The following is a 21,175-nucleotide window of genomic DNA, read 5'->3' as shown; positions in this document are numbered from 1 at the left end:
TAGACATGCGTTCTTGGCATCAACCAATAGAACGTAGTTTGTATGAATCTCGCCTGATGGCGCACACTACTCCAATCAAATATGAACAACGTCAGGTGATGCTGATCGCCACGCCCTTCAACTTTAAACAAATTACAGCCCAAGCCTGCTCAGCCTGGAAGGAAAGAAGCAGAGGGAGTAAACAATGTCCAATGACTATGCCAAACATGATATTCTCTGGATGTTCGGTCGGCTAATGCAGGAGTATATAAATCGGTTGGGGGAACTCGATCAACCTGAGCATCTGTCTCGTCCTCTCACTTCGAGTACCGGTTTTTCTCTTTTTCTCTGACTTTGTGTCACAGTCACTCTTTACTGCCTACTTCTGTCTCTCATTATGCAGTTGTTTGCTAAGCTCTCCGTCGCGGCTGCATTCGCGTCCGCGATCATAGGTGTCTTTGCTGCCCCGACCGATGGCACACTCTTGACTCGCGCTGCCCCGCAGGTTATCACCAAATGCACCGTTCCAAATACTGTTGCTCTCACCTTCGACGACGTAAGTTTAGCCGTTTTCGTTAGTTTTATCATGCTAAGCCCTTCTATCTCAGGGGCCGTACCAGTGTTCGTAGCACTTTACTATTTCATCTAACCAGCTAACACTGGTTATTCCAGATATTTACGATATCGTAAATACCTTGGAGAATGCTGGAGCCAAAGGGTAAGCTATTCTATTTTTTACCCCTTTGAAACTGCTTTTGCATCCCTGCCTGTTCTTGGAGTTCAACTTTTCTCGGAAACACACAGAAACACAAATTCTCTCATTTTTTCTCTATAATTCTCAATTTAATTGCTCACAATTATACTATAGGACTTTCTTCTTCAACGGAAACAACTGTGAGGCGCCCCCCCCTATCCAAGTGTCAGTTGATTTGACACATTGATATTCCAGACGAGTGCATCTATAGCGCCGAAAATCAAAAGTGTGTTTATCAATATTTTCAGCATATCTAATACTTATTTACCCCCTTAGGCGTTTGAAATATGTTTACGATCGGGGGCACCAGGTTCGACCGCTGGTGTACTTGAACTGAATTCATTTACTGACTCTGTAGACTAGATCGGCTCCCATACTTGGGGTCACAAGGACCTAGCCACTGTGAGTACCCATGGGATCAACTAACGACGACAACTGATTTGTGTCTGTAGCTCAGTTGGGACCAAGTTCATGACGAGATGTGGAGAGTTGAACGTGAGCGTCTGATAATGTGCTTGGCTGACACCCGATAGCTAACAAGCTATACTTGAAATCAGAGGCCCTGCAGAGGATTCTTGGCGTCATGCCCGCGTGTATGCGTCCTCCTTTCGGTAGTTATAACGGTATGGTAGCATTACTTTACTAGCGAGAGTATACCCTCATGTTTATTAAACAGATAACGTCCAAAATGTTGCTGGAGTTCGTGGGCAGAAGATGTCAGTGATTTAATCAATCTCGAGTCATTTTTATACTGAGCATTGGATTTCTATTTCAGTGTTAATTGGGATTTCGATAGCCGGGACTCTGCTGGTACGATGAACAATTCTATGCTCAATGCAGTTTTTTCTCACTTAGTGATTACAGGTGCTTCTGCGGCCGAGTCCAATGGGCTATATGATCAGATCATTTCCCAGCGCCCTTCGACCATCCTCGCGCTGAACCATGAGACCTATGGTAAGTAATGTTCCCACCAACGAGGGGATATTTTGACTAACTATCCTGCAGCATCAACCGCGTATGTATAGCTTACTCTCATTCAACGTAATAGAAGTGCTGATACGCTATTTCTGTAGATACGAGGTCCTCCCCTACGCTATCCAGAAGCTCCAGGCTGCGGGTTACCGGTACGTTAAATGATCGCGTCAAGTTAGAAATAGCAGCTAAGATATGGTTGGCATTATAGGCTGGTTACAGTCGCAGAGTGCCTTGGCGAGCAACCCTACCAGTCCGTTGGCTCCCCACAGACCCCCGATGTAAGTTGGAAATATGCATACATACCTACCCTGAGCTAACGTTGCGCTTCGTCAAGGCTTCCTGGACTTGCTAAATGCATCGCGATGCTCGCTTGGTTCTGTACCCAGAAGATTTCTATTTGCTGCTGCGTGGTGTATGAGACTTTATAATTAATTGCTGAGAGCCGAAACTCTCTCTGTTATCGGAATAAGTTATACATAGTCCAAGGTCTCTTCCGTCATTCCAACTACCCATTTCTTAGAACCCAATCTGCTTGGAGCTAACTGTTGAGAACATTCAGCCTATGCTTTGGTTTGGCACGCCCGTATGTGTATGACATGCAGGCTCTGTATGCGGTATAAGTGGGGGAGCCGGTGGCCGGTCGCAGGCGGCCTAAGGGTGTTGGCTGGGCCATCCAAGGCTTCGACCTTCTAGATCGAAGGCTCAGGATGACAGAGAATTGCACAAGAGTGGATAAGTAACAGAAATGGACAAGCAATAGCCAGCGTTAAATACGCGACAGAAATTTAGGGATGACGGGCGGGTACTGAAAAAAAAAAAGCGAGGGTGGATTGAATCATTACGCTCGGTACCCCATCCCGAGGTTGTCGTATGGAATGACGCCCGGAGAACTCACCTCCGCCCTCAGTCAAGCATCGTATGCGATGCCTCCGCACCCTGCAGTTCGCATGTTTACTACATCCGGCGAATGCTACAGGTGGTAAATTGATGCAATATCCATGGATCGCTCCCGATTAGGGACTGACGGCGGATACGAGTATCCGCAGATCGCACGGATCGAACTGATGTAATACCCGTACCCGTCCCGACCCGTGGCTGTGTGTGGCTATGCGGATACGGCGGGTACGGATATGCTGGACTCAAGAGACCTGTACCTACCCGATCCGTCAAACGCGGGTCCGGTGCCGGGTACAATGCCTGAAATCATGAACCTGTATAGTACCAATAATAATATTATATATGCCTGAGCCTCCCTGCCTTTCCGTACTCCCCCCTCCTCTTCTACTACGTTTAGCCATGGAGGATATTCAAGATGCGCTCCCACCACCTACAACCCTTCTTTCCAGCCTTACTGAATCTCAGCTAAGGATGATCTCAAACCTCCCAGATCACCAGGCTTGGGCCTATTCTGATGATATCCTAATAGGTAGGTGCATATATTTTGCAAGTATAATTGATGTATATGCTCAGTTATAATTATAGCATCCTCTCTTACAAGGCAGAAGAAGGGCTGCATTACATATCGACATTTTATTAAAATTGTGGAGCGCATATACTGGAAGGATTCCAGTGGGAGCCTTGAGCCCAATTACATTAACTTTTGGTACATCTGTAGGCACCAACCCAATAGATGTAAATCACACCAACAGTGGGGCAAGGACCATAATGGAACATCAAACCTCAGAAAGGCTATTCGGAAGTGTGATAAAGAACGTGGTGTTTCTGATAGCCTTGCTGTACCTTCTCCTGAAACTATTGTATTTTCTCAGTTGATGTTCCGTGTACTCCTTGTCATTTGGTGTATTGTTGGGCATCGGTGTTACAACCTCCTGAATTATACCATTAGATTCGCATGATTTTTCTGTTATTTTTAGCATTTTTACGAACTCCATATCTTTACTTTTTCGATCACGTGATCTCGGCGCTTATTATGCCGAGATGCCGCGCCAAGATGCCGTGCCAAGGGCGCTTAGGAGAAATCCACGCTTCTGCGCAGCCCGCAGCACGCTTCCTTTTTCATATCTGTACTTCTTTTCTCACGAGCTTTGACCACCTGTAGATAGTTCTCTTGTGTATAAATACAAGAGGAAAATCGCTTGGAGACCCCAAGTCAATTTTACCTCGTCTCATACTCATTGAGGAGGAATAACCAGCCAGCTAAGTAGCCGGCCCCATTAGTCATCAGTAGTCAACCCCCACACTTGACTTACCACACCTCCCAGGCCTAAGGCCCCTTCGCAGTAGTATAGACAGTAGACCGCCTTAAGCGGTAGTAGCATAGCCTTACTTAGTAGATTAGTCAGCAGTGTTTTGTACTAGATACAGCCTTAAGCGCCCATACCTACTAGTGTGTGACCACCTTACAGTGGCTCACGACATTGTAAAATTGACTTGTGTAGGCTTTGATCAACAACAAGAAGGCTCCCAGTACTAGCACAAGGGAAAAAACCGTGATCGGGGCTACCTTGCGGAGTATAATAATCAAAAACTCCCCACCCCCACGTAGTACCGAATTGCTATAAGGCTGACGAGTCCTGATTGCCCGCATACCACGTGTTTCGCCGGAACACAGCAGATAGCGACCTTAGACAGCTGATTCACCCGCTTGCTAAAAACCCGCTCATATCACAATCGCCAGATCTGTTGATTTGTTGTAGGGATAGTCCAACGCTAGGTGTCTGACGCAAAGGTTTAGCGTTCACACTCTGCACAAAAACCGCTCATAAGTCCTGTATCAGGCATCTACTTCCCCCACGCCGTCTTAAACATTCCATCCACACGCTCTGGCGTCCCCCATCCATACTCCCGTCCCTCTAGCCGCTCTTCCCGTTGTTCCGTTCCAACCCAGTCCCAACCGCCCTCTTGCAGCGCATCTCCCACTTCGCGAGACTTGTCAGGGATGGAACCAGAGCCGTCCATTGCCGCTCTCCTCGAGGCTGTCACAGCCCTCACAACCACAGTTGGGTCCCTCCAGGACCAAATCAGATCGCAAGGCCAACAGCTCACTGAGCTCAAGGCCATATGCAAGGAAACCGCGGACCTCCTTGGAGACAAGGATCAAGGAGGAACCACCCAAGCCCAAACACAGCCTGGCCCATCGACTGGGCCTATCACCCCTCCTTCCCACACAGGAGGACAAGCCAACACTCCAAGAACGGCTAGGCCTGGTCTCCGGGATCCTTTCCGCCCCACCAGGGGTACTACTGGGTACGACTCCGAGGAAGAACAACCAAGGAGAGTTAAGGAAGAGCCTCGCGGAGCGCTTAGGGATCTGAGGACCCTTACCCCTTTCAGCTCGGGTTCGGACACCAAACGTCCCAAAATGGAACTACCGGACCCATTCAAAGGGGACATTCGAGGGCGAAAAGCTGTGCAATGGCTGGATCGCATGCTGTTATGGGGGGCTCTCCATAGGGATCAATTTGAAGAAGATGAGCAGCTGATTGTCTGGATCCTCTACCACATGGAGGACAAAGCTGCCGATTGGGCCCTCCCTCTCATTGGGAACATCCTCAAGGGCAAAACCACGGCCCCCACCACCATCCCGGCTATGACAGCCAAATTTAAGGAAGCTTTTGCCGATCCTGACGCCAAGCGTGCCGCCGCCAGAAAAATTGCGGTTCTCTCCCAATCCACAACCACCTCCGAGTACGTCACGGAGTTCCGCAACCTCATGGCGGAATTAGACTGGAACGAGGAAGCCTACATTGCGCAGTTTACGCGAGGGCTCCACTGGAAGGTCAAGGAACTGTTGTCTACCAAAGACAATATTCCAGACAAACTCGAAGCCATCTTCGCGGCTTCCATAAAAATTGATAACACTCGCCGCGAAAATGAAGAGAACCGCCCCAAAAAGGCACCTGCCAAGTCCCCGGCCACCGTGGCCACTTCCACCACTACCACCACTCAACGGGTCCGCCTCTCAGAGGACCCCAATTACGTAACCCCGGAAGAAAGGGATCGGCGCCGCGCGTCTGGCCTCTGTGTCAAGTGCGGCCAAAAGGGCCATGGTATCAAGCAATGCCCCAACGGCTGGAAAGCCACGATCAAGGAGGTTGCCAAAGTGGCAGAAGAGGAGGTTTCGGGAAAAGACTAAAGTCGAGGACTGCTGCCAAGCCCCCGACTCCCCAAAAGGACAATATAGATAGAATCGAGTTTGTAAATTTAGGGTTAGATTCCAATAAAAAACCACTCCTCTATATCAATCTCTATGTCCAAAATTCCCTGGCAGAACCCCTTAAAACCCTGGTGGACTCAGGAGCCACCTCGAACTTTATTTCTCCTTCAGTCGTAGAAAAATGGAAAATCCCAAAAACCCTACTCGAAAATCCACGAGTAGTGAGAATGTTAGATGGTACAATTTCACAGACTGGTCGTATATGGCACCAGGTTCAACTCGCGGTTTCGGCCAATGGCCACACACATTCCATCCCCTTCCTCGTTTGCCCAATTGGCAACACCCAGGCTATCCTAGGCATGACGTGGCTTACAGCAGAATCCCCTCTCATAGATTGGCAACAGGGCTCAATCACATTCCCCGAACAAGCCCAGATTGCCTCTGAGGAAGAGGCCGACCTAGATCCCCTGGCATCACTCCCTCCACAATACCATGAGTTTGCTAAAGTCTTTGGCAAGGAGGAATTCAAAGTCCTCCCCCCACATAGGGAGTACGACATATCCATAGACCTTATTCCGGACGCCAAACTCTCCCCAGGACCTATATACGGCATGACTGACGCAGAATCAAAGGCGTTAAAACAACACATTGACGAAGAATTGGCAACGGGCAAGATTCGCCCCAGCACTTCTTCCGCCGGCGCGCCAGTCATGTTTGTGAAAAAAGCAGACGGATCTCTTAGGCTGGTTGTGGATTATCGGAAACTAAACGACGTCACTCACAAAAACGTTTACCCGCTCCCGAGGCAAGATGACCTCATGGCTAAGCTCAGGAACGCCAAGCTATTCACCAAGCTGGACTTACGTTGGGGTTATAACAATGTCCAAATCAAGGAAGGTGACGAATGGAAGACAGCCTTCCGCACCAAATATGGATTATTTGAATACTTGGTCATGCCCTTCGGTCTCACAAATGCCCCGGCAGCATTCCAGCACTTCATGAATGACCTGTTTAGGGACCTCATCGACGTTACAGTGGTGATCTACTTGGATGATATCCTCATTTTCTCAGAAGATCCTGAAAAGCATCCGGAACACGTTAAGGAGGTTCTATCAAGACTAATGAAGAACCAATTGTTTTGCAAACTTTCTAAGTGTCATTTCCACGTCACTACGGTAGATTACCTTGGTATTGTCATATCTCCTGCGGGCTTCTCCATGGACCAGAAGAAGATTGAGGCCGTCACATCCTGGCCCCAGCCCAGAACAGTTAAACAGGTCCAGGCCTTCCTAGGGTTTGTCAACTATCTCCGCCGGTTCATCCCCAACTTCAGCTCCGTCGCACGCCCGTTACACAACCTTACCAGAAAGGAGACCCCCTGGTCATGGGGCGACCTAGAAGAGGCAGCGTTCCAGGAACTAAAGAGCCTTGTCACCAAATCGCCGGTACTCATCCACTCCAACCCCAGCCTTCCCTACTACCTAGAAACGGATGCATCGGGAGTAGCCATGGGAGCCATCTTAAGCCAACAAGGAGAGGATAACCGCCTTCATCCAGTTGCATATATGTCCAAGTCCTTTTCCGGTGCAGAAGCCAACTATGACACCCACAATAAGGAACTCCTGGCTATCATCAAAGCACTGGAGGAATGGAGAATATTCTTAGAGGCAACAGACAGACCAGTACAAGTGTTTACGGATCACTGAAATCTAGAATATTGGATGCAGGCACGGACATTCAACCGCAGGCATGCCAGATGGCGCATATTCCTGAGCGATTTCAACTTTGAAATCCATTACCGCCCCGGAAAGCAATCAGGGAAACCAGACGCCCTCTCTAGGCGATCGGACTACGTTGATACCTCACCAGAACCAGAGGTTATGCTCCCCGCAGAAGTCTTTGCCAATTCATCAGAAGAGGAGTTGGAAATCGTCACGGAAATACGCTCTAAGCTGAGAGAAGATTCCTCCTTAGAACCCATCATCCAATTCCTGACAGAGGACGCCGACAACGCACCTCCATCCATTCGAAAGGCCTATCGAGATTATGATTGGGAGGAGGATCTACTATGGTATTGTGGCAAACTAGTGGTACCAGACTCGGAGTCCCTCAAAGAAAGGCTACTAAAAGAATTCCATGACTCGCCATTAGCGGGACACCCTGGACAACAAAGGACCTTGGAACTCCTCAGCCAAAGCTACTGGTGGCCAGGAATGAAATCATCCGCCAGGGAATGGGTAGAATGCTGCCCCACTTGTCAAGCCAATTGACGGGCCCATGCACCGGTTATTGCCCTGAAACCCCTGGAAGTACCACCGTATCCGTTCCACACAATATCGTACGACTTCATCACTGGGTTCCCCAAGTCCCAGGGCCATGATGCAATCCTCGTGGTTATCGATTCATTTTCCAAGTTTGGGCATTTCATCCCCACGTCCAAAAAAATCACATCCAAGGGGTTGGCAGACCTATTTGTGACACATGTCTGGAAACTCCATGGGCTTCCGATCAGGACCATCTCAGACCGCGGAACCACGTTCACCGGAAAGTTCCTTCGTGCACTCTATCAAAGGCTGGGAATCAAACCGTCTTTTTCCTCCGCTTACCATCCGGAATCTGACGGACAAACGGAGAGGGTGAATCAATTTATTGAGTTCTACCTAAGGTCATACGTAGCAGCCGATCACTCAGACTGGGCCACCTGGCTCCCTTTGGCGGAGTATGCGTACAACAATGCCAAGCACGCGGCCACGGGAAAAACGCCCTTTGAATTGGTTTATGGGAGAAACCCAGTAATGAACCCTTCCAATGTCCCAGCCAACGTACCAGAAGCAGATGGCGTAGCAGACACACTGGCCCGAGAATGGAAAGAAGCCGAGTCAGCCCTCAGAATGAGCAAAGAGCGTATGGCAAGGGATAAAGGAACTATCCCTGAGTACTCAATTGGGGAAAAAGTCTGGCTAGACGGGAAGAACGTGGAACTCAGGACGAATTCCAACAAGTTGGACCCCAAACGATTAGGCCCTTTTGAGGTAATTGAGAAGGTATCCAGTCACGCATACCGTCTCAAACTACCGGAGACCCTCAAGATCCACGACGTATTTTATGTGGGATTGTTGTCTAAAACACACGAATCCCCCAGTCAACCATTCCCAGAAAGACCCCCTCCTGAAACAATAGAAGGGGAAGAAGAATACGAAGTGGAACAAATCATTGACTCCAAGAGACAACGGGGTAAATGGTTTTACCTAATCAAATGGAAGGGTTACGGCCCGGAAGATAACTCCTGGGAGCCGGAAGAACTCCTAGAACACAGCCAAGAGGAGATCCAGCGCTTCAACAAGTCACGACTGAAAAAGGCTCGTGACTCCGCCAAGAGCCTTTAAGGGGGGGGCAATGTTACAACCTCCTGAATTATACCATTAGATTCGCATGATTTTTCTGTTATTTTTTAGCATTTTTACGAACTCCATATCTTTACTTTTTCGATCACGTGATCTCGGCGCTTATTATGCCGAGATGCCGCGCCGAGATGCCGTGCCAAGGGCGCTTAGGAGAAATCCACGCTTCTGCGCAGCCCGCAGCACGCTTCCTTTTTCATATCTGTACTTCTTTTCTCACGAGCTTTGACCACCTGTAGATAGTTCTCTTGTGTATAAATACAAGAGGAAAATTGCTTGGAGACCCCAAGTCGATTTTACCTCGTCTCATACTCATTGAGGAGGAATAACCAGCCAGCTAAGTAGCCGGCCCCATTAGTCATCAGTAGTCAACCCCCACACTTGACTTACCACACCTCCCAGGCCTAAGGCCCCTTCGCAGTAGTATAGACAGTAGACCGCCTTAAGCGGTAGTAGCATAGCCTTACTTAGTAGATTAGTCAGCAGTGTTTTGTACTAGATACGGCCTTAAGCGCCCATACCTACTAGTGTGTGACCACCTTACAGTGGCTCACGACAATCGGCCTTTTCATATTGTGACAGACCCACTCTTCCTTGATATTGTTCATATGCTCAGGCCTGAAGCAATTGTTCCATCACCACATACACTCTCATCTGATCTGACATATATCTATAACTTAGCAAGCATGCGCATTCGGGATACATTTGGTGTAAGTGTTTTATCAATCATTGTGTCTCAATGCAACTAATTTACTACATTGTTATACAGGATATGGATACTGGTGTTCACCTGGCAATTGACGGCTGGTCAAGTCCATTGACAAGTGCTTTCCTTGGTGTGGTTGTATTTTGGCAAACTGGTTCAACACTCTGGCAGTCTACCCTGGAGTTTATACAGTACGTTTTCACTATTTTGTATATTCTGGGTGTTAATTTGTTCTCTATAGTCTCACAGAGGCCCACCATGGGTCCTATCTAGCTGAGATGGTCCTTGAGTGTCTGGACCGCTTTCAGCTTCAAAATCAGGTATATATTAATATAAAAATAGCTGGATAAACAATCATGTTTGATTACAGGTCATATCTGTGTGTCTTGACAATGCAAGTAACAACAATACATTAGTACATCGTTTGGGACACTCTCTCCCAAACTTTCCTGGAAACAAGTTTCGAGGGCGTTGTATTGCACATATAACTAACCTTGCAGCAAAGGTATGAGTATTATATGCCTTGTAACTCAAATGCTAAGTTGAATCGATTGTAATACAGGCATTTATGGCTGTTTTCACTCGTCCACCCCCCAAGAAGCGCAAGATTGCACAGAACACTCAGGTGCTTGCCAGGCAGTTGGCAACAGGAACTTCTGTTACTTCTAATAGCATTAACACGTCAATTAATAGTGAACCTGATGTGCCACTGTTTGACGAACTTGATGCTGCACTTGAAATACCTGACGAAGCTGTAGATGAGGCAATGGAACACCACAACACAATTGAAGTACAGAAGGCCGTTGGTACTGCAATTGAGAAGATGGCACAGCTGTACAATCTGCGTCTCACAGATGCCAAACTTAAAGAGGCTCGATGTCATGACCCAACTGTAAGGTTGGTCACACGCTAGTGGGTCGGGCGCTTGGGCCGTACTACTACAAACAAAGCTATACAACTACTAACTAAGGCTATACTAAGGTTTCGTAAGGAAACCGTCCTACTGGCTATCTACTGACGAAGGGGGCTTAGCCCTGGAGGTGTGGTGAGTGCAATAAAGGGGTAAGCTACTGAACTATCTAAGGGCCGGCTACTCAGCTGGCTGGGGGTCCTCCTCAATGGTATGAGACGAGGTAAAATCGACTTGGGGTTTCCAAGCGATTTTCCTGCTGTATATATAACAAAGAGCACACTATTTACATGGTCTGTGCGCGTGTGAAAAGAAGTACTGATAACAAATGAGAAGGGTGCTGCGGGCTGCGCAGAAGCGTGGATTTCTCCCAAGCGCCCTCGGCACGGCATCTCGGCGCGGCATCTCGGCATAATAAGCGCCGAGGTCACGTGATCGAAAAACATAAGATCTCGAGTCCGTAAAAAATACTAAAAATAATAGAAAAAATAGGCGAATCCAATGGTATAAATTAGGAGGTTGTAACATTGCCCCCCCCTTAAAGGCTCTTGGCGGCGTCACGAGCCTTTCTGAGTCTAGCTTGGTTGAAGCGTTTGATCTCTTCCTGGCTGTGTTCCAGCAGTTCTTCCGGCTCCCATGAGTTATCTTCTGGACCGTAACCTTTCCACTTGATTAGGTAAAACCATTTGCCTTTTTGTCGTTTAGAGTCAATGATTTGCTCGACTTTGTACTCTTCTTCCCCTTCTATTGTCTCAGGAGGGGGTCTTTCAGGAAATGGTTGATTAGGGGATTCGTGTGCCTTGGACAGTAGTCCCACGTAAAACACATCGTGAATCTTCAGGGTTTCCGGGAGCTTTAAGCGATACGCATGACTGGAGATTTTTTCTGTGACCTCGAATGGTCCTAGTCTCTTGGGGTCCAGTTTGTTGGAGTTTGTCCTGAGCTCCACGTTTTTTCCATCTAACCAGACTTTGTCTCCAACTGAGTACTCTGGTATCGTACCCTTGTCCCTAACCATTTTTTCCTTACTCATTCTCAGAGCTGACTCCGCTTCTTTCCACTCTTGTGCCAGGGTATCTGCCACGTGATCGGCTTCAGGCACATTTGCTGGAACGTTAGACGGGTTCATGACAGGGTTTTGCCCGTAAACCAATTCGAAGGGAGTTTTTCCAGTAGCGGAGTGCTTTGCGTTGTTGTAGGCATACTCCGCCAGGGGAAGCCAGGTAGACCAGTCTGAATGGTCGGCTGCCACGTATGATCTGAGGTAGAATTCGATGAACTGGTTGACTCGCTCTGTTTGGCCATCAGACTCCGGGTGATAAGCCGATGAGAAGGACGGTTTGATTCCTAGCCGTTGATAAAGGGCCCTGAGGAATTTTCCCGTGAATGTGGTTCCTCGATCTGATATGGTTTTGACAGGCAGTCCGTGAAGTTTCCAGACGTGACTAATGAACAAATCTGCTAGACCCTTGGCTGTGACTTTCTTTGAGGTTGGGATGAAGTGCCCGAATTTGGAAAAGGAGTCAATTACTACCAATATTGCGTCGTGGCCATTGGACTTGGGAAAACCCGTGATGAAGTCGTAGGAGATGGTGTGGAATGGGAAAGGTGGGACTTCTAACGGTTTCAGAGCAATGGCAGGACCATGGGCGCGACGGTTGGCTTGACAGGTCGGGCAGCATTCTACCCATTCCTTGGCGGATGACTTCATTCCTGGCCACCAGTAATTGCGGCTCAGGAGTTCCAGGGTCCGTTGTTGACCCGGATGACCTGCCAGGGGGGAATCATGGAATTCCCTGAGTAATCGTTCCTTTAAGGCCTCTGAGTCTGGGACCACAAGTTTTCCTCTATACCATAGTAGGTCTTCCTCCCAGTCGTAATCTCTGTAGGCTTTCCAAATGGAGGGAGGAGCGTTATCCGCATCTTCAGTTAGGAACTGGATGATAGGCTCAAGGGATGGATCCTCTCTTAGCTTGGCGCGTATCTCCGTGACAATTTCCAGCTCTTCTTCTGATGTGTTGGCGAAGACTTCTGCGGGGAGCATAACCTCTGGTTCTGGTGGGGTATCAACGTAGTCCGATCGCCTAGAGAGGGCGTCTGGTTTCCCTGATTGCTTTCCTGGGCGGTAATGGATCTCAAAGTTGAAATCGCTCAGGAATATGCGCCATCTGGCATGCCTGCGGTTGAATGTTCAAGCCTGCATCCAATATTCTAGATTCCGGTGATCCGTGAACACTTGTACCGGTTTGTCTGTTGCCTCTAAGAATATCCTCCATTCCTCCAGCGCCTTGATGATAGCCAAGAGTTCCTTATCGTGGGTGTCGTAGTTGGCTTCTGCGCCGGAAAAGGACTTGGACATATATGCGACCGGATGAAGGCGGTTATCCTCCCCTCGTTGGCTTAAGATGGCTCCCATAGCTACTCCCGATGCATCTGTTTCTAGGTAGTAGGGAAGGCTGGGGTTGGAGTGGATGAGGACCGGCGATTTGGTGACAAGGCCTTTTAGTTCCTGGAACGCTGCTTCCTCTAGGTCGCCCCATGACCAGGGGGTCTCCTTTTTGGTAAGATTGTGTAGCGGGCGTGCGACGGAGCTAAAGTTGGGGATGAACCGGCGGAGGTAATTGACGAACCCTAGGAAGGCCTGGACTTGTTTAACTGTTCTGGGCTGGGGCCAGGTTGTGACGGCCTCGATCTTTTTCTGATCCATGGAGAAGCCTGCTGGTGAGATAACAATTCCTAGGTAATCCACTGTGGTGACGTGGAAGTGGCATTTTGACAATTTACAGAATAGCTGGTTTCTCATGAGCCTCAACAAGACTTCCCGGACATGGTTAGGGTGCTCTTCTGGGTTTTCTGAGAAGATCAAGATATCGTCCAGGTAGATGACCACGGTAACATCAATAAGGTCTCGGAAGAGATTGTTCATAAAGTGTTGGAAGGCGGCCGGTGCATTTGTAAGACCAAAGGGCATCACTAGATATTCAAAAAGCCCATATTTAGTCCTAAAGGCCGTCTTCCATTCGTCTCCTTCCTTAATTCGGACATTATTGTAACCCCAACGTAGATCCAGTTTGGTGAATACTCTGGCATGTCTTAACTTGGCCATCAGATCGTCTTGTCTGGGAAGTGGGTAGACGTTCTTGTGGGTGACGTCATTGAGCTTCCTATAGTCTACAACCAGCCTGAGGGAACCGTCTGCCTTTTTCACAAACATGACTGGGGCGCCTGCTGATGAGGTGCTGGGGCGTATTTTTCCTGTCGCAAGCTCCTCATCAATGTGTTGCTTCAGGGCCTTGGATTCTGCGTCTGTCATCCCATAAATGGGGCCCGGGGAGAGTTTGGCGTCTGGTAGGAGATCTATGGCTATGTCATATTCCCTGTGAGGAGGTAAGACCTTAAATTCCTCTTCGCCGAATACTTTAGCAAACTCATGATATTGAGGGGGGAGGTCTGCTAAAGGATCTAGGTCTGCTTCTTCCTCCAAGGCAATCTGTACTTGTTCGGGGAATGTGACTAATCCCTGTTGCCAATTGATGAGGGGGGCTTCTGCTGTTAACCAAGTCATGCCTAATATTGCTGGGGTGTTGCCAATTGGGCAAACAAGGAAGGGAATGTGGTGGAAATGGCCATTGGCCGAGACCGCGAGTTGAACCTGGTGCCATATGCAACCAGTCTGAGATATTGTACCGTCTAGCATCCTCACTACTTGTGGATTTTCGAGTAGGGTTTTTGGTATTTTTAGTTTTTCTACTAAGGATGGTGAGATAAAGTTGGAGGTGGCGCCGGAATCGATGAGGGTTTTGATGGGTTCTGCCGGGGAATTTTGGACGTGTAGATTGATAAACAATAGTGGCTTTTTATTCGAGTCTAGACCAACAGAAACAAATTCTACACAACTATCTACACTGTCTGTTTTAGTCGGGGGCTTGGCAGCAGTCCTCGACTTCAATCTTTTCCCAATTCAGAATCCTCGGCTACCTTGGCCGTCTCCTTGATTGTGGCCTTCCAACCGTTGGGACATTGTTTGATCCCGTGGCCCTTCTGACCGCATTTGACGCAAAGCCCTGATGCGCGGCGGCAATCCCTTTCCTCCGATGTGACGTAATTTGGGTCCTCAGAGAGGCGAACCCGTTGGGTAGTGGTGGTGGTGGAAGTGGCCATGGTGGCCGGGGACTTGGCAGGGAGCTTCTTAGGACGGTTTTCCTCATTCTCTCGACAAGTATTGTCAATCTTGACCGAGGCGGCAAAAATAGCCTCTAGGTCATCGTCAGGGATATTATCCTTGGTTGAGAGGAGTTCTTTGACCTTCCAGTGGAGGCCGCGCGTGAATTGGGCAATGTATGCCTTGGTGTTCCAATTGAGCTCCGCCATCAGGTTGCGGAACTCGGTAACGTACTCAGACGTGGTGGTTGTCTGAGTCAGCGCGGCGATTTTCCTGGCGGCTGCCCTCTTTGCATCTGGATCAGCAAAGGCTTCCTTGAATTTGGCCGTTAAGGCCGGGATGGTGGTGGGAGGATTGCCCTCGCCCTTGATGATAGTCCCTATGAGGGGGAGTGCCCAGTCGGCTGCCTTGTCAGTCATATGGTAGAGTATCCATACGACCATCTGTTCCTCCTCGTCGAATTGGTCTCGATGGAGGGCTACCCAGAGTAGCATGCGATCCAGCCATTGGGTGGCCTTACGACCCCTGGTATCTCTTTTGTACGGGTCTGGGAGATCCATTTTGGGCCTTTTTACGCTGGACCCTGCGTCGAAGGGGGTGAGGGAGCTTAGGCTCCTAGGCGTGCTCTGAGGCTCCTTTTTGGGGACTCGTTGGGGTTCCTCTTCCTCTTCTGAATCGAATCCTGTGCCTCTTGATGGGCGGAAGGGGGCCTTGAGCCCAGGCCTAACCGTTCCTGGAGTGGTAGCTTCTCCCCCTGTATGTGTGGGGGGAGTGACAGGCCCAGTCGATGGGCCAGGCTTGGTTTGGGCTCCGCCCTGATCCTTGTCTCCAACAAGGTCGTTGGTTTCCTTGCATATGGCCTTGAGCTCAGAGAGCTGTTGGCCTTGAGTGTGGATTTGGGCCTGCAAGGACCCGACTTGGCTGGTGAGGGTTTGGATAGCCTCGAGGAGAGAGGCAAGGGTCGGCTCCGGTTCCATTCTGGGCAGGTCTCGCGGAGAGGGAGATGTGCTGCGAGAGGGTGGTAAGGAGTGGGTTGGAATGGAGCGTCTAGAGGAGCGGCTGGAGGGACGGGAGTAAGGGTGTGGGGCGCCAGAGCGTGTGGAGGGAATATTGAAGACGGCGTGGGGGGAGTGGTGCCTATATCAGGACTTATGGGCGGTTTTTGTGTAGTGTGTGGGCGCTAAACCTTTGCGTCAAGCACCTAGCGTTGGATAGTCCCTACAACAAATCAACAGATCTGGTCGATTGTGATATGAGCGGGTTTTCTACAAGCGGGTGTTTCAGCTGACTAAGGTCGCTAACTACTGTGTTCCGGCAAAACACGTGGTATGCGGGGGATTAGAGTCCTTCTGCCTTATAGCAATTCGGTACTACGTGAGGGTGGGGGGTTTTTGATTATTCTACCCCGCAAAGTGGCCCTGATCACGTGATTTCCCTTGTGCTAGTACAGGGGATCCTCTCCTTGTCAAACAAGCCTACAGAAAGTCGATTTTACAATGTCGTGACCCAACTGTAAGGTTGGTCACACGCTAGTGGGTTGGGCGCTTGGGCCGTACTACTACAAACAAAGCTATACAACTACTAACTAAGGCTATACTAAGGTTTTGTAAGGAAACCGTCCTACTGGCTATCTACTGACGAAGGGGGCTTAGCCCTGGAGGTGTGGTGAGTGCAATAAAGGGGTAAGCTACTGAACTATCTAAGGGCCGGCTACTCAGCTGGCTGGGGGTCCTCCTCAATGGTATGAGACGAGGTAAAATCGACTTGGGGTTTCCAAGCGATTTTCCTGCTGTATATATAACAAAGAGCACACTATTTACATGGTCTGTGCGCGTGTGAAAAGAAGTACTGATAACAAATGAGAAGGGTGCTGCGGGCTGCGCAGAAGCGTGGATTTCTCCCAAGCGCCCTCGGCACGGCATCTCGGCGCGGCATCTCGGCATAATAAGCGCCGAGGTCACGTGATCGAAAAACATAAGATCTTGAGTCCGTAAAAAATACTAAAAATAATAGAAAAAATAGGCGAATCCAATGGTATAAATTAGGAGGTTGTAACACTCGAGAAGTGTTTCCAAAGGTACATAGCTTTCTCTATGATATTTTATGCTCGAAAAACTAAAATGTACTCACTATCTCTAATTGCCATACAATCTTATGTTCATGCACTCTAGGCAGCTGGTTTTGCAAACCAAATTCATGGCTTGGGGACACTCTATGCTACATTTATTGATATTCAAAATAGATTCAAGGCTGCAGGTATAATAACAACACAGAAAGAGGTACCTACGCAGCGAGTGGCCACTCGATGGGGCGCTGATCTGGCCTGTGCAAGAACTCATGTGGAGTTACGACAGGTAGTTGACAATATGACATCACGACCGGCATTCAAGCTCAGTAGCTACGGGATGTCACAAGTACAATGGGATATGCTTAAAGAATGTACTGAATGTCTTGAGGTACTTCATTTTCCATTAGAAAGTCGAAAATCTCACTATTACAGATCAAACTTGTAGATATTTGAGGAGCCGACACTTATCCACTCGCAGAAAGGCATTGCCTTGATTCATGAGGTTATTCCACACATGCTGCTCATGAAACACCGTCTTATCCGTATACGCGACGCTATTCACGACGCTGAAACCGAACAGCCACCCCAGCTTGTAGCTTGTGTTGCTGCTGTTGCAGCAATTCAAGTTATTGATAAGTACCTTAAACTGCTGGAGGGCGCAGACATATATTGGCTTGCTATTGGTATGTTGATGTTCATTTCTTGGTTCGCTTATTTCTTGCTTGATTTTACTGAGTTATTATGCCTTTGCTGATAGTGTTATGCCCTTGGTACAAGATGCAATGGCTTGAAGAGCATGGCTACCCATCGTTCCTTATTGAACGAGTTCGCCGGGTGCTCTTTGATAGATTTGCCAGCTATAGCGTTCGGTTTGGGTCGCAACAGGAGTCCACCCGCGCGGCAGCTCCTACTCAAATGGTACGTTTACACATAGATTTAATTGTACAGCTAAAATTATACATTATGGTTGGCCTGTTACTGGCCCTATAGGCGAACCTTCCACGTCGCCGTTTCATGCACGTACCAAGCTCAAGCTCCCGTACCGATTCCCCATATACAACTATATCGGCCCCTCTTTCAGTCTACCTTTCCTCCTCACCTGTTAGCGAAGCAGAAGTCTTGCAGGTTGGCGGACTAATTCAATACTGGGATAATGTATCAAGAACTGTAAACGGATCTATTCTTGGGAGAATGGCACTCGACATCTTGAGTGCGCCATGTGAGTCAAGTCCTGCAATTAAAAACATTAATTTGAACTCACTATTTTGAATATGTAAAGCGTCCTCAGTTGACGTCGAGCGAGCATTCTCGGGAGGGAGAATGGCTCTTAATTACCGCCAACATCGCACAAGCGTGGCTACGTTTCGCGCGAAGATGGCTGTTAGGTCGTGGTATGGTACACCTTTGTTACCTGAAGCTCAAGACGTGTACGAAATGATTGAAGGAAGGGGTGCCACCGAGCCTGAGCCGCTGGACTGAAGCGCATGGCTAGTCCGGGTAGACACTTAAATGTAAGGATTGTATTGTCTCTATCTTTCCTATCAATATTCTGTTCAACGTTTACGACCCATCACGATCTCACTATGTTGTTGCCTTATGTGGTATAATAAATTTATCCATTTGATTACGCACATAACTGCGGGTCAATCCGTGAGGACCCATCAAGATGATTTACCCACGGATAGCATACCCGCGGGTCCCAGTACCCAACCTGCACCAATCCGGCACTGACTAATCGATCACGGGTCTCGCGGTTATTGGTGCGGATACGTGCGGATCGTATCCGTTTCCTTCCCTACTCCCGATAAAGCTTCCCGTACCGCTCGCATAATTGCTGATTCCCAAGTTTGTTGACAGCTATAGAGCCACGACGCCGAGGACGCCGCATGAACTCTGGGTGTAAGCGACGATGGCATATCATATAGCTGCTACAGCCAAATATTGGATCTGCCTATTATAGCTGTATGGGCTTGGCATCAACCAGTGTAACACAACTGACAGTGATTTTGTATGATGGGATGCTATGAATATTTAGTAATCAATAGTGTAAGGGATCGCCATGTGATTTTGATTCTATGTATAGCCCAGTCTGGAAGTAGAAGTGAACGATGTCCATGCCGAGCGTGACTTTTCATGTTCGATCGGCTAATGCGGAGGGCGGGGAGTTACTCCGGGAGTATATAGTCTGGTCGGGGGGGCTCGATCAGCCTCAGCCTCTGTCTCGTCCTCTCCCTTCGAGTACTGGTTCCTCTCTCCGACCTTGTGTCATCGTCACTCTTTACTGTCTTCTTTTTTCTCTCCCTCGTTATGCAGTTCTTTGCTAAGCTCTCCGTCGCGGCTGCGTTCGCATCCTCGATCATCGGTGCCTTCGCTGCCCCCACCAATGGCACGCTCTCGACTCGTGCTCTGGCACAAGTTATCACTTCATGCACCGTTCCAAACACCGTCGCCCTCACTTTTGACGATGTAAGTCTGCTATGATTCAGTAGTTACGTTCTTGCTAACACTTTCCTCAGGGGCCATACTCATGTTCGTAGCATTTCAGTCCCACTATTTAGTCGACTGACGCCTATCCTCTTAGACATATATGATATCTCGAAGGCTTTGGTCGCAGCTGGAGCCAAAGGGTAAGCAATTTCGTTCTGTACTCTATGTCTTTCAGAGCTTCAATGCTCCTACATGCTTCTGGGTCCACCCGTTACCATGTCTTGAGCGTCACCCATCTCTTCGAGTTACCCGGGCTCTGATCTTTATTAACGAATACGTTACAGGACCTTTTTCTTCAACGGAAATAACTGTAAGGCAATACCGCTGTCTCAGGGGTACTGGTTGATTGACACATTCCAGACGGATGTATCTACAGCGCCGAAAACCAAAAGTACGCATTCTGGATATTTTCAGCCCCCTTTGATACTCATATCTTCCTCAGGCGCGTAAAATATGCCTACGACAAGGGTCATCAGGTTTGCAACCCAATAAATTTACACCAAAGTCCCATCCGCTGATTACAATTCTGACCTTAGATCGGCTCCCACACCTGGGCCCACAAGGATCTATCTACTGTGAGTCTCACTATGATTCTCTAGTGCAGTTGACTTATTAGCATCCTCAGCTCACTTGGGATCAAGTCCATGATGAGATGTGGCGTGTTGAGCAAGCTCTCCAGAGAATTGTGGGTGTTACTCCTGCATTCATGCGCCCTCCTTATGGCAACTATAACGGTATGGTTTAACTACAAGCTTCTAATCATAACATAGTTAACTTTACTGTATAGACAACGTTCGTAGCGTTGCTAGTGCCCGTGGACAGAAGATGTGAGTATTCTAGTATATCTCACCACTCTTTGACTGAGGGCTGAATTTACCTTCCAGCGCTATCTGGGACTTCGATAGCGGTGATTCCGTCGGTACGACAGGCTTCCTATGCTAAGGTCTATGTTTTCTTATTTGTTACCCCCAGGTGCTACTCCAGCTCAATCCAAGGCGGACTACGATGGTATCATTTCTCAGCACCCTTCGACCATCCTTGCGCTGAACCACGAGACCTATGGTAAGCCGAATTCACAAAGACAATGATCCTTATTGACTGACCCTATCTGCAGAGCGAACTGCGTATGTAGAGCTCGCGAACATAGCCTTGCAGGATGCTAACATGAAACCTTTACAGGCATGAGGTTATCCCTTACGTGATCCCTAAGCTTCAGGCCGCAGGTTACAGGTATACAGCCTCATGTCATGACCCAGCGAACAAGTGCTGAAATTCATTCTTGCAGGTTGGTTACTCTTGCGGAGTGCCTCGGTCAGCAGCCCTACCAATCCGTTGGTTCTCCACAAACCCCCGATGTAAGTTGTTTATATGCGTATGTGCCGGCTCTCAGCTAATACTCGGGCTGTTAAGGCTTCCTGGACTTGCTAAGCCTCGAACCCCTTTCATTACAGTTTTCTTGATTTTTGGGACTTTACTACCTACTCAGTCTGTTTTTGTTGTGAGATAACTCATTCTGAAATAGATTGACATTTGGGACATTTTACTATAATCCATTCTGTTCAGCTGTCGCCTTTATTTCATGGTAAATATTCACACCTTAAGCTCCAAAATCCGGT

The 21,175-nt window shown here is 48.5% G+C and overlaps 6 protein-coding genes across 6 annotated transcripts; 5 read left to right on the top strand and 1 right to left on the bottom strand.

The window, feature by feature from the left end:
- Positions 1–184: 184 nt before the first annotated feature.
- Positions 185–2,060, top strand: RhiXN_11517 (chitin deacetylase; the record flags this gene model as incomplete). The annotated part of the gene is made up of 17 exons (XM_043331332.1): positions 185–305; positions 345–535; positions 588–600; positions 652–697; positions 848–873; positions 929–959; positions 1,010–1,043; positions 1,097–1,135; positions 1,186–1,228; positions 1,267–1,356; positions 1,410–1,449; positions 1,509–1,543; positions 1,598–1,687; positions 1,739–1,748; positions 1,807–1,857; positions 1,917–1,986; positions 2,043–2,060. 17 exons carry the CDS (start codon positions 185–187, stop codon positions 2,058–2,060), a joined length of 948 nt encoding a protein of 315 aa, XP_043184842.1.
- A 944-nt stretch (positions 2,061–3,004) lies between these two features.
- Positions 3,005–9,211, top strand: RhiXN_11516 (Retrotransposable element Tf2 protein; the record flags this gene model as incomplete). The annotated part of the gene is made up of 6 exons (XM_043331331.1): positions 3,005–3,134; positions 3,191–3,319; positions 4,447–5,786; positions 5,825–7,513; positions 7,553–8,081; positions 8,136–9,211. The coding sequence occupies 6 exons, from the start codon at positions 3,005–3,007 to the stop codon at positions 9,209–9,211; spliced, it is 4,893 nt and encodes a 1,630-aa protein (XP_043184841.1).
- Positions 9,212–9,834: 623 nt separating this feature from the next.
- RhiXN_11515 (AC transposase) lies at positions 9,835–10,897 on the top strand (the record flags this gene model as incomplete). The annotated part of the gene is made up of 6 exons (XM_043331330.1): positions 9,835–9,936; positions 9,996–10,123; positions 10,174–10,252; positions 10,303–10,437; positions 10,495–10,824; positions 10,883–10,897. 6 exons carry the CDS (start codon positions 9,835–9,837, stop codon positions 10,895–10,897), a joined length of 789 nt encoding a protein of 262 aa, XP_043184840.1.
- Positions 10,898–11,380: 483 nt separating this feature from the next.
- On the bottom strand, positions 11,381–15,981 carry RhiXN_11514 (Retrotransposable element Tf2 protein; the record flags this gene model as incomplete). Its single annotated transcript, XM_043331329.1, has 3 exons — positions 11,381–13,019; positions 13,077–14,785; positions 14,821–15,981. 3 exons carry the CDS (start codon positions 15,979–15,981, stop codon positions 11,381–11,383), a joined length of 4,509 nt encoding a protein of 1,502 aa, XP_043184839.1.
- A 1,389-nt stretch (positions 15,982–17,370) lies between these two features.
- Positions 17,371–18,551, top strand: RhiXN_11513 (hAT family dimerization protein; the record flags this gene model as incomplete). The annotated part of the gene is made up of 5 exons (XM_043331328.1): positions 17,371–17,460; positions 17,518–17,755; positions 17,830–17,990; positions 18,063–18,291; positions 18,352–18,551. 5 exons carry the CDS (start codon positions 17,371–17,373, stop codon positions 18,549–18,551), a joined length of 918 nt encoding a protein of 305 aa, XP_043184838.1.
- Positions 18,552–19,379: 828 nt separating this feature from the next.
- RhiXN_11512 (chitin deacetylase) lies at positions 19,380–20,987 on the top strand (the record flags this gene model as incomplete). The annotated part of the gene is made up of 15 exons (XM_043331327.1): positions 19,380–19,538; positions 19,589–19,601; positions 19,654–19,699; positions 19,844–19,869; positions 19,920–19,950; positions 20,002–20,035; positions 20,096–20,134; positions 20,185–20,293; positions 20,347–20,386; positions 20,444–20,478; positions 20,532–20,621; positions 20,674–20,683; positions 20,739–20,789; positions 20,845–20,914; positions 20,970–20,987. The coding sequence occupies 15 exons, from the start codon at positions 19,380–19,382 to the stop codon at positions 20,985–20,987; spliced, it is 771 nt and encodes a 256-aa protein (XP_043184837.1).
- Between the last annotated feature and the right edge of the window lie 188 nt (positions 20,988–21,175).

Source organism: Rhizoctonia solani, chromosome 12, assembly GCF_016906535.1.
Source record: "Rhizoctonia solani chromosome 12, complete sequence".
NCBI classification, from domain to species: Eukaryota; Fungi; Basidiomycota; class Agaricomycetes; order Cantharellales; family Ceratobasidiaceae; genus Rhizoctonia; species Rhizoctonia solani.
Note: the sequence above shows the minus strand (reverse complement) of the source record. Positions and strands in the feature narration are given on the sequence as shown.